This window comes from Centropristis striata, chromosome 3 (assembly GCF_030273125.1).
Source record: "Centropristis striata isolate RG_2023a ecotype Rhode Island chromosome 3, C.striata_1.0, whole genome shotgun sequence".
In the NCBI taxonomy this organism is placed as follows: Eukaryota; Metazoa; Chordata; class Actinopteri; order Perciformes; family Serranidae; genus Centropristis; species Centropristis striata.
Window position 1 is genome coordinate 10,061,380 of NC_081519.1, and position 12,534 is coordinate 10,073,913.

Below are 12,534 nucleotides of genomic sequence, written 5' to 3' on the forward strand. Positions count from 1 at the left end.
TGGGGACTCCCTATCTTCCCCCTCGATTTTCTGTCATCCCTCCTTCTCCTTTCTGAATTCCTCTAACCATTTCACACACCACTCTCTCCCTCCCAGTTAATCGTCTCTATCTTGCAAATCTTCCTCTCGCCCCTCCTTCGGCCCTCTCATCAGATACACTTTACTTGAGTTTGGCTTAAAATATGGTTAGAACAACAAGGAAAAGGAAGTGAAAAAGAAATGAGGAAGACAGGAAGAAAGTGAAGAATGTGAAATAGAGAAAGGGAGTAAGGGAGAGAAGAAGTGGGCCAATTCGATGTGTAAGTGGCCGTTTGTCTGCGTCCCACAGTGGATGAAACTGAAGTAAATCTGGATCAAACTACCAAGTGTAAATGCTGAATGACAAAAAAGCTCCTGTCTGTCAAGTGAGCTCCCTATAATCTGACGCAGCCGTTTTTATCATACTCTAAACACACAATCACGGCTGCAGTGTGAGTGCAGTGTGTGACTGATGATCAGCCCGCACTGAACGTTTGCCTTAAATCACAGTCAGCTGGGAGAGAAAACATGTCAGTTCAGTAAAAAACTGAAATCTGGGTTAAGAATTCCTTCTGGGGTCACTGAGCAGGAGAAGTGGCTGGACTAGTCTGCGGGGCAGAAAACTCAAATGATTCATTAATCATTAATCCCAACTTCAAACAATGTTTTGGGAACACCAAGACTGTGAACATCCCTTCATTTAGCGCTTAGATTTCTATCAGAGTTAATAAACAAAGCTGTCTTTGATAGTAGCTGCCCCGCGTGCTCTTACAATCTAAAATGCAACTGAACATAACAGCGCTGTTGCTGAAATTTGTTATTCAGGCAAACCCAAGCGCTGGAGGACAAGTCACAAGAGTTTAAAGCAAATTGCAAGCCAAGTGAAAGTTATCAGGCCTGTGTTCTATTTAAATTTCTTTTTTTTATATAGCTGTGTTTATAGTATTTGTTTTTACAAAGTAAAACAAGTTTACAAGTACAAGTCAATAAGCCTAAAAATAAAGGGCACATTAGAGCCATTAGACATTAGACTCTAAAATCACTAGTATAATGTCTGCTGTGACTCTGGAGGGAGTTTTCTGAAGTCTGAGCAAATAATCCTAATGATGTCATGATCAGTGATTTGCTGTAAAGGGTAGTGTAGCATCATTTTTGGAACTTGACCCATAGTATAGACAAAAAGTTTGGATATCTAGTCTCATACTGGTTCGATTTTTTTTACATTTATTTTTTCCAGCTGTGCAACCTAAGCCGTCCAGGTGTATATTATACTGTAAAGTGCAATATCAAATTGCAGGAGTATTCCTTTAAAGGAAAAGTTTTTCATTTTGGGAAATACACTTATGTGATTCCTTTGTGAAGGGTTAGGAAAGAAGATCAACTCTGGCACTCTCACGCCTGTTAAATATGAAGCTAATGCTGATAGCAAGTTAGCTTACCATAGCACAAAGACTGGAAACAACTCACCAGGCTCTCTCTGAAGGGAACAAAATTCACCTTCCAGCAGTGATGAAACACACTCAAGGTAAGTTGTTTAATGCACACAAGTCTAAAAGTCTAAAAATGACAATTTGATGTTTTACAGGGGTTATGTGCCAAACAATTTCCTGGCTCTAAGTAGTTTCAGGTGGATTTGAAAGTGACACCTCTCCTGATGTACGGCTGGGCAATATGACCAAAATCTTTTATACCAATATAAATAACTTCCTATGTAGATAACAATGTAAAAACAATATTTATCATCTATATGAAGTAACATATCACATTGCTCCTGCTTCCCTCCCACTTGCAGATATCAGAACGTAAAGCATCGTCCAAATGATGTAAATATTGTCGACATTGTTGATATCGGATCCAATACAATAGAAAAATAGAAAAAAAAAAAAAAAACAGGAAAATATATGACATGTTTATATTGTTTTTAATTTGTTTTTATTTAATATATTATCATATCGCCCAACCCTACACCAAAGTGTTACTTATTCTGAAACTTTGGATGTTAATGTCAGAATTTGTGTCAGCTCCAAATCAACATCAAGTCGGACATCAGTCTCGAGTCTAAATCTAAAGTTACCATTATTATCATGTGTAGTGAAGTACAGGACTTTGATCCAAAAGAGTTTCATAAAGACAGTATGATGACGCATGTTAAAAAGATGTCACGTCTTAACAATAATTAGCCTTCTTATAGAACACTGCTCTCTCTGAAACACTGCTGAGTAAAGACTCCAAACTGTGGAAGATGGTGTTTGCTTCTGGCAGCGCCTTCACGCATTAACAGAGAACAAGCTTAGTGCTTGTTACATGCATGGCAGGCGTGAACATCTTAGTGAGCAACAGGATATAGTAACACTTTCAGTCATAAAAGTCATTATTATGTGTGAGAGGGGTGAAAAAAGGATCTAAGTGCTCTATTTATGGCAAAAGTCATAGTCAAGACTATTTTGGTAAATATTGAGATGACAATAAACATGTGGATTTTATTATTCAACTGAAAAAATAAAAATAAATAAAATAAACCACACATGTCTTTATATTTATACATTTAAATACATGTGAAAAAATTATAAATTAAAATATAAAATAATCTCAATAAATAAGTCAACTATATTAATTCACTTCCACAACCAACGTTAAACTACTAAAACTCTATTCAATATATAAAAATTATTTAAAAAAACAAATTTGACCAATTCCAGTCTAAACTAAATTTGATTAATCACCCAGGCCTATAATACACAAATTAATAATAAAAGCAAGGTATTCTTCGGTGTTTAAACATGGATGAAGCTTTAAATTAGTTCTTCTTGTGGTGATGTGTTGGCATCATGAAATCCTGCTTTGCGTGGTCTTGCACAAGGGCTGCATATGACTCAGAGAGCTCACTAACACCAGCTCACAGTTCAACAAAAAGCTAATAAAAAATCCTGTCGTCACCGACAAACTTCACCAGAGTTAAGAGGATCAAGAGGAAGATGCTTGTAGCCGTGGCGACCATTAAAATGTGAGGATGTTAAGTCAACAGAGATGAATCACCTCTGAGGCAGTTATATCAGAGAACAGAAGTACCACAATAATCTGAAACTGTAAGAAGAGCAGCAACACACATGACCACAGTCCTGGTTTCAAGTGCAGAACAAGTAAAGACCCTGAAATTTGAATTTTCACATCATCTCCTCTGAACTGTTTGCTCTGTAAGAAAATAGCAGCTCAGGAACATCATGTGAGAACATGGGCGATTATGAGCGGGCCCCTGGGCACAGACATGCAAAAAGCACCAATTCTCCGACAAAGGAGCAAGAGCAATTCTTTTGGATGGGCCGATATTAGCCAATCACAGTCATATTGATATATTTTTGGAATCCATCGGTATCAGTGTATATGTTGTCCAATACTTACCCTACTATAATACTAACCCTTCTCTAGGGTTTACAGAGAATGGTCAGAAAAAGAGAAAATATCCAGTGAGCAGAAGTTCTCTGGGCCAAAATGCTTTGTTAGAGATGATAGAAAGGCAACATTAACTTAAATAACCACTCATTACAACCAAGGTATGCAGAAGACCATCTCTGAACTCACAACACGTCCAACCTTGAAGCAGATGGACTACAGCAGCAGAAGACCACATTGGAAGATTGGAAAATTATTGCCTGGTCTGATGGGTCTCGATTTCTGCTGCAACATTCAGATGGTCGGGTCAGAATTTGGTGTAAACAACATGAAAGCATAGACGGTGTCAAGGGTTCAGGCTGGTGGTGGTGTAATGGTGTGGGGGATATTTTCTTGGAACACTTTGGCATTTAGTACTACTTGAGCATGTTTAAACGCCACAGCCTCCCTGAGTATTGTTGCCGACCATGTCCATCACTTTATGACCACAGCATACCATCGTCTGATGGCTACGTCCAGTAGGATAAGGCGCTTTGTCACAAAGCTCAAATCATCTCAAACCGGTTTGTTGAACATGAAAATTAGCTCCCTGTACTCCAGTGGCCTCCACAGTCACCAGATATCAATCCAGTAGAGAACCTTTGGGATGTGGTGGAACTGGAGATGCATATCATGGATGTGCAGCCTACAAATCAGCAGCAACTGTGTGATGCTATCAGGTCGTTATAGACTGGTACTAGCAAGGTGTACCTAATGTACTGGCCTGTGAGTGTATATAAATATTAGATACTATTAGAAAAGATGGTACCTTTGGATAGTCATATTGGTTCAAAATCGGTGCACAATCCACACAGAAATTATTTGTTTTCATTCCAGTTAAAACATTCACTACACTGCAAAAAAGCCAACTTGTATTTTTTGGCCTAAAACAGTGATTTAATTTGGTAAAACTTGGAAATATAAATTACTGACATTTAGGGCAATAATGTAAGTTAGCACAACAAAGGAAGCCAGTTGTATGCTCAAAAACAAGTTTGTGAGTTGCTGTTACTTATATCTTTAAGTTGGGGTCCACAACAAGGGACAATAATTCTGATAACTCTTATTTCTTTGTTGTGAAATTTGGTCATTAGCTAAAGCTAGCGGCTAACTGATGCTAGCGGCGATGCTTGTTACAGCTACAAACGTAGCCATTAGCGTGTCAATGCTAACTCAAAATTGTGGTCACAACATTAGCTGACATTCATAGCGGCTTTACAATCGTGCCAGAGAAATTCAGAGTTGAGCAAACTCAAAAAGAAAACTTAAAATAATTAGTTTAATTGTCCAACTTAAAATTTTATCAAAGTTTGTTGCCTTAAAATTTTGAGTTCACCCAACTTTTCTTTTTTTTTTTTGCAGTGTATGTCGGCCATCATAGCAGGAATTGGTGAATTTTTTTCCCTCTGAAATCAGTCTCTGTCTCAAAAATCCCATATAAGTCACTACAAGAAACACAGACTTTATAGTTGTTAAGCCGATTTGTTGTTGTTCTGTGTCACTTTGTAATTGTTTTGGTTTTATGTAGGTGTTTTTTTCTCAGGTTATTTTGAGTCTCTTTGTAGTCATTTTGTGTCTCTTTGTAGCTATCTTACACCTCCTTGGAGTTGTTCTGTTTCTCTTTGTCATCATTTTAATGGTATGTGTCTTTTTGAGTGACAATTTGGAGCTCAAGACTCAAGACACATTTGGTCCCTGGGCCTGGTATGCCTGTTCAGTAATTTAGCCCAGTCTCAGACAAAAATCAGTGTTTAAACTCAAGCAGTGAGGCCTGCGCTTCCACCTCTGTAAGAGATCCGAGCTGCTCTTCCCTGCAATAATTAGACAACATCAGTCTGGCAGGCGACCTGGAGAAACACATTGCATAATACTTCTTCTATTCTGTGTTAAATCAACAATATCCTCAATGATCTGCCTTGTATAAACTGCTGTTCGCTCCAAGGTTCTTATCCTGTTGGAGATATAATAGAGGAAGCAACTAATCACTTGTAGTTCATCTAAGACAATAAATGGGTCCACGGGCAACAGCTTCTCTGTTTCCTGCAAGACCTCTTTTCTCTCAATAGGCAGGAAAGCAATATATGTGGTTATTAGGAGAGGAAGGGACTTAAGACAGAACTGGTCCTGGTATTTATCTCAGTTGAACCACCCAACTAGTCTGTGGTGTGTCTCTGACAGCAACACCGGATTGAGCTGACAACAGATATGTAGTGGCAAGGAGTTAATGCTCCAAAGCTTGATGATGTTTAAATGTTTCTGTGTGCGTGCAAAAGACATTTGGGGAAATTAAGGCAGGAGATGAGATGCAAAATGATAAAAGGAGAACAACCCAAGAGTAAAAGACATGCAAAATGCAGATAATGCTGTCCAGTATAATAATGGTCTTCACAGGTTACTGATTTAGCGTCATAATAATCACATCTTTTTGTCATGATTTCTTTCTGTAGGAGCAGCGGGATTTTTTTCAGTTCAGATTTCTGAGGCCTTATTAACCTTTTTACCCTCAAAGATTGCAGCCTAGGGTTGCAAATTTCAGGAATTTTCCAAGTTGGAATTAATTTCAACTAACTTTTCATGGGAATTAACGGGAATTTATGGCAATAAACCGGAAATTTACTAAATTGAAGGTTGGCCCTTAACAGGGAACTTTAATAAAGTGAGTAATATGTATTTATTTATTTATTTATGCAATAATAAACTTAATCATTTTTTGTTCAATAAAATAATTAAAACTTGATAAAGTTCGACTTACAAATAAATCAGTTGAGATTTTAATTGTAATTTAATTTTGCAACCCTAACACAGCCTCAATGTTTTTGGCCCCAAAAGCATCCATTATCATTTTTCAGCTTTGAGACAAAAGCACCCAACTGCTCCAAACATTTTGCAACAATAACCCACTCAGACAAAATCTTTTTATCAATATGTGAGCAGCCTGCTGACCGCAGACAGAAGCCGAGGATGGTGATTGATGATTCAGAAAATGAAAATGAAAAGCGGATGACATTTAAACAATGCAGCATTCAATTTGTAGTGCTACTTCAACACACGACAGAGAGAGCTGGAACCATAGCAACTTCAAACTGCTGCGACATTTAAACAACTGAGTGTTAAACATCAGAAATATTCAAAAAACAGATCATTTTAAAGAACTATAACTGTCTCTGCATGTGCTGACTGCTGGCTGCTCAGTGTAGTCTGCAGTAGGTGCACTATCGGAGTGTGTGTAGGGGTGTGCGTGCGTGTGTGTGTGTGTGTGTGTGTGTGTGTGTGTGTGTGTAAAATGGCATTTCAAATACTGTTCTGGTGCAACACAAAGCAAAGCATATGCATGCAGACTACATGAGTGAGAGTGTGATTGTGTGGAGGGTGCTTGTGTTTACATTAGGAGGAAATGTTACGCATACCTCAGTCATGACAGTATAAAGCCCTGCATGTGGACATGGCTGGTCTGGCCTAGTGCCCTTACACCGTCCACTAAGGAGGATTATCCCTGCACAACTGTGTCCCTTCAAACAGCTGAGGAACCTCCCGAGCGAAGAGGAACAGAAGAGTCTTACCTCTGCCAGAGGACACCCAGAGGACTCAAATTAGAAGTTCCCACAGAAAAAAAAATCAAATATGTAAGCACACTTAGCCAGACTGTGTTTGTGGATGTTTAAAGAAGGAAAAACCAGTTTCTTGTTTGGTTTTAGTGAGGTTTCACACTTCTTTACAGAAGTTCAAGTCTGTTAGGCAAGTACTCAATCAAAAGTCGCATAACTGAGGTTCTCAAAGTACATTATTTCTAAACCACTTGTAAGGTTGTGCTACAGAACTCCAATCATAAAAAACTGAGGGGATGTAATAGGCATACTCTTCATAAGTAAAATCCCTCACATGACCTCACCACAGCCCTGACTGCTCATGTGTATCAAGAGCTCCCAATTCATATCATAGCATGTAAACTTCTGAAAAACAAGGCGGAAAAAAATAAAGTCCGAACACTAGATAACACACAGTCACTTTCCTGGATGTGATATTAATTTATGTATTCACACAGTCAGTGATTTTTTTGCCAGCTGACCTTCCTGCAGCTGCAACTGTGTTGCTTTTAGGCTGGATTTATTATTTATTTAACTTCTTTAGTTGTCTAATATTATATTTTTGTCTTTATTTGTGAGAGTAGAGTAGACAGTAGGCTTCTCTGCGTTTGTGACTGGACATATGCTGCAACCACCATTTTCATGCTCATAAATAGATTGGGAAACCCTGGGTTAACTTACAGAGCTGTTAAACAGCACTGTAGGACCACTTAGCATTAGTGTTTAAGGTTCAGGTTAAGTGAAACCAGATGACTGAACTCGCTTTGTAGAACAGGGCCAAGGGGAAGGCAGCAACAAAACGACTCACAACAATAGAAGCAGAGACTATACTTTACACTTCATCAATACCATACTGGGCTGATGATATTAATCAAGTTTTAGCCAGTACGCATACAAACAATTTAGTTGGTATTGCGCTTCCAAGAAGTTGGGGGACTAGAACAGTGATGTGCCATGAGACAGGTTCAGGTGTGCCGTGGAATTTTGTGACAGCCATAGACCAGGGATTCCCAAAGTGTGGTGCGCGTACCCCAAGGTGTGCATGAGCTGCTGCTAAGGGGTGCGGGAGATGAAAAATGTAATGGCAGTCTGTTAATTACATTTTTTCCCCCACACAATAAAGAAGTGTAAATAAACATTTCCTTTGTAAAAATGTAAAATCAAAAACTGTAATATTAATTAATAAATAAATGCAGGCTATTCAAAATGCACTTCGTCTTAAAATGAAGCGTAGAAGCAGTTATTTTTGTTCAACGCAGCTCAAAATATTATAACATTTTCCCCGACTTATCTGCTTTCTGCCTCTGATCCTGAGCCTGTCATCATCCTCTTTGCTCTTAAAAGTGGAAGCTTGCGCATAACTTTGTTGAATTATATTGAAACTGTGTTACAGTGTTTCAGATTAATTCAAATGCGAGACCGTATTGTTGTGATCGTGATTATTTTATTACAGTATATGTGTTCTGGTCATTTGAGCATGATTAAACATGCCGCCTTTAATATGGCTATAAAAAAGCTTATTGCATTTTGGGGTTTTTTGAAGGTGTGGGGGATTGGGGGTGCGTCAACTTGGTTGGGACATAGAAGGGGGTGTGTGGCTAAAAAAGTTTGGGAACCGCTGCCATAGACTATTAATGCAGTATGACTCACAGCAGTATTGCAAAAATGAGTGCCTGCTACTGGCAGCAGGAGATCATCGTGTCCTCATACCTAAATGTAATAATATTTTAAACATGTTTTTCATGTTGTCAAGCAGTCACAGGTTGTTTAGATTTAGGCACAAAAATAGTCAGATGGAGGCACTGTGGCTTAGCTGGTTAAAGCACCTGTCTTGTAAACAGTGCTCCTGACTGCAGTCAGCATCACTTTCACCTGCTGAAACAAACCATAATGGCCCAAATGAGCCTTTAGTTAAAACGACCTTTATCGTGGTTTGTGGAGCATTATAGAAATAATGCACACGTCATTATGCATACACATATAGTTTGTGGTTGGAAAAAAAGGCTGCAGTTTCATTGAATTTAGGCTACAAAACCACTGATCTAGATTTAGGTCAAAATATTTCCTGGTAAGGTGTTATAAAAGACAGTTTAAACATAAATAAATGTACCTAAATGCTGGAAGTGAAGTAGTTAAGAGGACAACGCAACTACTGAAAGTGACATAGTTGCATTAAACTCTGGAGCACGGAAGATCAGTGATGTTATACCACATTGTTGACGTTTGTTTTCACATGGGACACAAACCTCATTCTCCTGGGTGACAATCCAGGGTCTGCATGCCCCTTGCTGGCTACTTTTCCCCACTGGCTGGCAAAAGTTTGAAAACCACTGGACTAGAAAGAGACAGATTTGTTTTTTTAAAGTAGAAAAAGAAAAAGAAATGAAAGGGTCAAAAAGGAAGCAGCAGGACCTATTGTCCCTCATACAGGTCAACCTCCAATTTCCTAAAATTTCCCAGAATGCAATGAAGAGCAAGATTTCAAAAGATCCTCCCTGCCTCCCACACCTCCACTTTGTTTGGGTTTTTGTCAGTTTCTAAGTCCTGAGATGACGCTTATGACATCATCAAGGATTATTTTGTCAAACTTGATGAAGCTCATTCAGAGCAGCAGACATTACACAGCAATTTACCATGCTGAGCAGGTACCTCCCATGATGAGTAAACCCCCATTAATGTGTAAATAAAGGAACTGGTTACTGTCAATCTCTATTACACTACAGACTCTGTACAGTATGGATTCACTATAAAGTATTCTATTGTCCTTTTCCATATGATCATCCCCACCTTTACATATTTCTACCTTCTGGTTGACATGTGGAGGCTTCTCACAGTGACATAAAGGCCTCTTGTGGTCAAGACCAGCTGGCATGGTGAAGGACTTACCAACGTGTTGTAGAGACACATACAATTACAAAACAACATCTCTTAAACACACAGCTAAAGCCACCATTTCATTCTTGTGTGTTTTGGTTGCACATATTTGCAAAATGTGGATTACAAAAACGAAAAATCTTCTACCACATGTGCAATATCCTGCAATGATTTAAAATTCAGCAAAGACATTAAGTGTCCTGCAGTAGGTCAGATTTAGAACAGGACATTCCCTTTGAGCGTACTGTAGCTTGTGATGAGTTTTAAAAGGTGAGCCAAGGGAAAACAGAGTGTGGGAGGATGGAAGATTAAATGAGGCAAAGTGATTAGTGAAAGCCTTCCTGTGTAAGTGAGCCAACAGGCAGCTCCCTCGCGACAATCACGTTTCATGCTGAAAATAGTCAGACCAACATGGGGTTGCAAAGAGTCCGAAAATTTCCTGAATTTAAAAATTCTACCTTTTAATAGTGAACTTATAATATATTGTGCACATAACAAAACTAGGTCTTATTGGATGTTTTGGTTAAAAGCACCTTACAACATTAACATTAGTTAACTTGCTAGCTAGCCAACTCACCACATGGTCCATTTCACACCGTATGTATTCAACACATCAATGAATTTATGTCTATTTATGATAAAGTAAAAGTTAGTTTCTATTTGCATGTGACATGGCAAATTCAGCCTGAGCTGATAACCTCTATATTTCCATTTAACGGCCATAAATTCCGGTAATTCAATTAAAAATGTTCTTCCTTAAATATTCAAGGAAATTTTCAAGCCTATAGTCATTGAAACTCTCTCTGATGCAGAGCAGTAAATACACACATTAGTCCAGGTAAATTACAAGTTCATTTAAATCTTCATGGCTTTTGACTCTGTTTACTGCAGAGACAGACAAACACAGCGACTGATGTTTATGCTTGCATGACTGGTTTGGATGGAAATGAACAGATGCTAGATAAATCTGCTGGCATGTTTCTGCCACTTATTCCCACCTCTTGGTCCAGTTTAGTGGAATAAACTTGAGAGTTGTTGAAAAGCACACAGCAACAAAGACAGAGAGCAAAAGACTCGTCTTTCATGTTGCTGCAGGAGGTGGAGGTATCAGTCTGCAGCCTGTGTTTATCATGGTGACAGCGATTGTCTCCAGGGGGTGATAATCTGTCCCGGGACACCAGAGAACCACTGAAGAGCTGAACTGTGTGGGCACCGCTCAGATCAAAGCTTTCTACGTTGCAATCTTCTTTATACTCTGGAGAGAGCAGATAGCCTTCGAAATACAAAGTGTGAGCATGTGTGTGTGGAATATTCACTCTCCAACAAGCTTCAAAGTCAAACTGATATTACACTCTAAAGTCAAGTTGCTTGACATCGCAAAGGACAATGTATTTGATGATTCTAAAGGCATAAAAAACATGATTTATGTCCATTAACAGTCCAAAAATGTTTCATCAGTGATCAAGAAAAATAGTTCAGTTTGTATATTTTCTACAAGAACCTGTAAGATCTACTCCACAATCCTTCAATACACCCGTATTGACTGTACAATGTTAGGCCAGGCCTCTCCCCAGAGATATAAACCAGCCTGAGAACCAAGGGTCATGAGTTCCACTTCCTGTATGGGAGCTAAAAATAGAGGGTTCACGCAAAGAGGCGTCTCAAGGCTTTTGTTTGAAAAGCAGCTTTTCAAGCGTGCTGTTTTCCTACAAATCAACATCAGAGCTTGATTCTCTCCATCTGCCTCTACCTCCACAGGCAAGGTGGATCGCATGCATCTATGCATAAGCGTACACGCGCACGCGCACACATGCCATTAACAGCCCCCCGTTTGAAGTCCAGTGGGCAGGAATATTGTGGCTGTCACCAAAGAAACACAGCATAACACATTCAGCTGCTTCGCTCTCACAGAGCCCGCAGTATAAACAGACAGCAGTTAGTGTAATGATGTCAGGCCTCAGTGTGTCTCTTACCTCTGAACTTCTTCGGAGGGTTGTTGAGGTCCCCCGCGTCAGGCTGGACGACACAGCGGTCGTCCACCAAGCTGTGGATAAAGATACATAATAACACTGTTAATCACATGCAGGTACAGTCAATCAGTGGTCTGTGTTTCAAGTTCTGTGTATTCTGTTTCTTGTATTGTGACAAATTTACAGTACATTATTGTCTTAAGAGTGTACAAATCACTGATGACTAGGGCTGGGTCATCAACATTACAGTACCAGTACCCTAAAGCGATACTGATATCAAGTACTTCATTTGATACCCTTATTCAATCCAATCCAATCCAATCCAATCCACTTTATTCATATAGCACAATTTTAGCAAACACAAGGTTTCCAAAGTGCTGCACGAACAATAAATAGATAACACAATACAAAGAGATGTCGTAAACAATAGAACAGAAAAATGCAATAACATAAAATAAATTAAAAATGGGATGAAAAATAAATAAAATAAAATGTAAAATGTACTGCCCGCACAAAATAAAACATGCATGTATACAAATAAAAACAAAACAAAAAAATATAAAATCATAAAATCACCATTCACCATTCAATACCTATTATTTGAATGGAAGAATCCAGTTACGTGAATGAAATCACTACCTCTCCATATCCAAATCCTT

The 12,534-nt window shown here is 38.8% G+C and overlaps 1 protein-coding gene across 2 annotated transcripts in view; it reads right to left on the reverse strand.

The window, feature by feature from the left end:
• Positions 1-12,534, reverse strand: part of LOC131962550 (inositol 1,4,5-trisphosphate receptor type 1) — a 97,011-nt gene that overhangs the window by 79,127 nt on the left and 5,350 nt on the right. For both annotated transcript variants that reach the window (XM_059327510.1, XM_059327511.1), the window contains exon 3: positions 11,879-11,949. In XM_059327510.1, the coding sequence (XP_059183493.1) occupies positions 11,879-11,949 (71 nt within the window). The remainder of the gene's footprint in view (positions 1-11,878; positions 11,950-12,534) is intronic.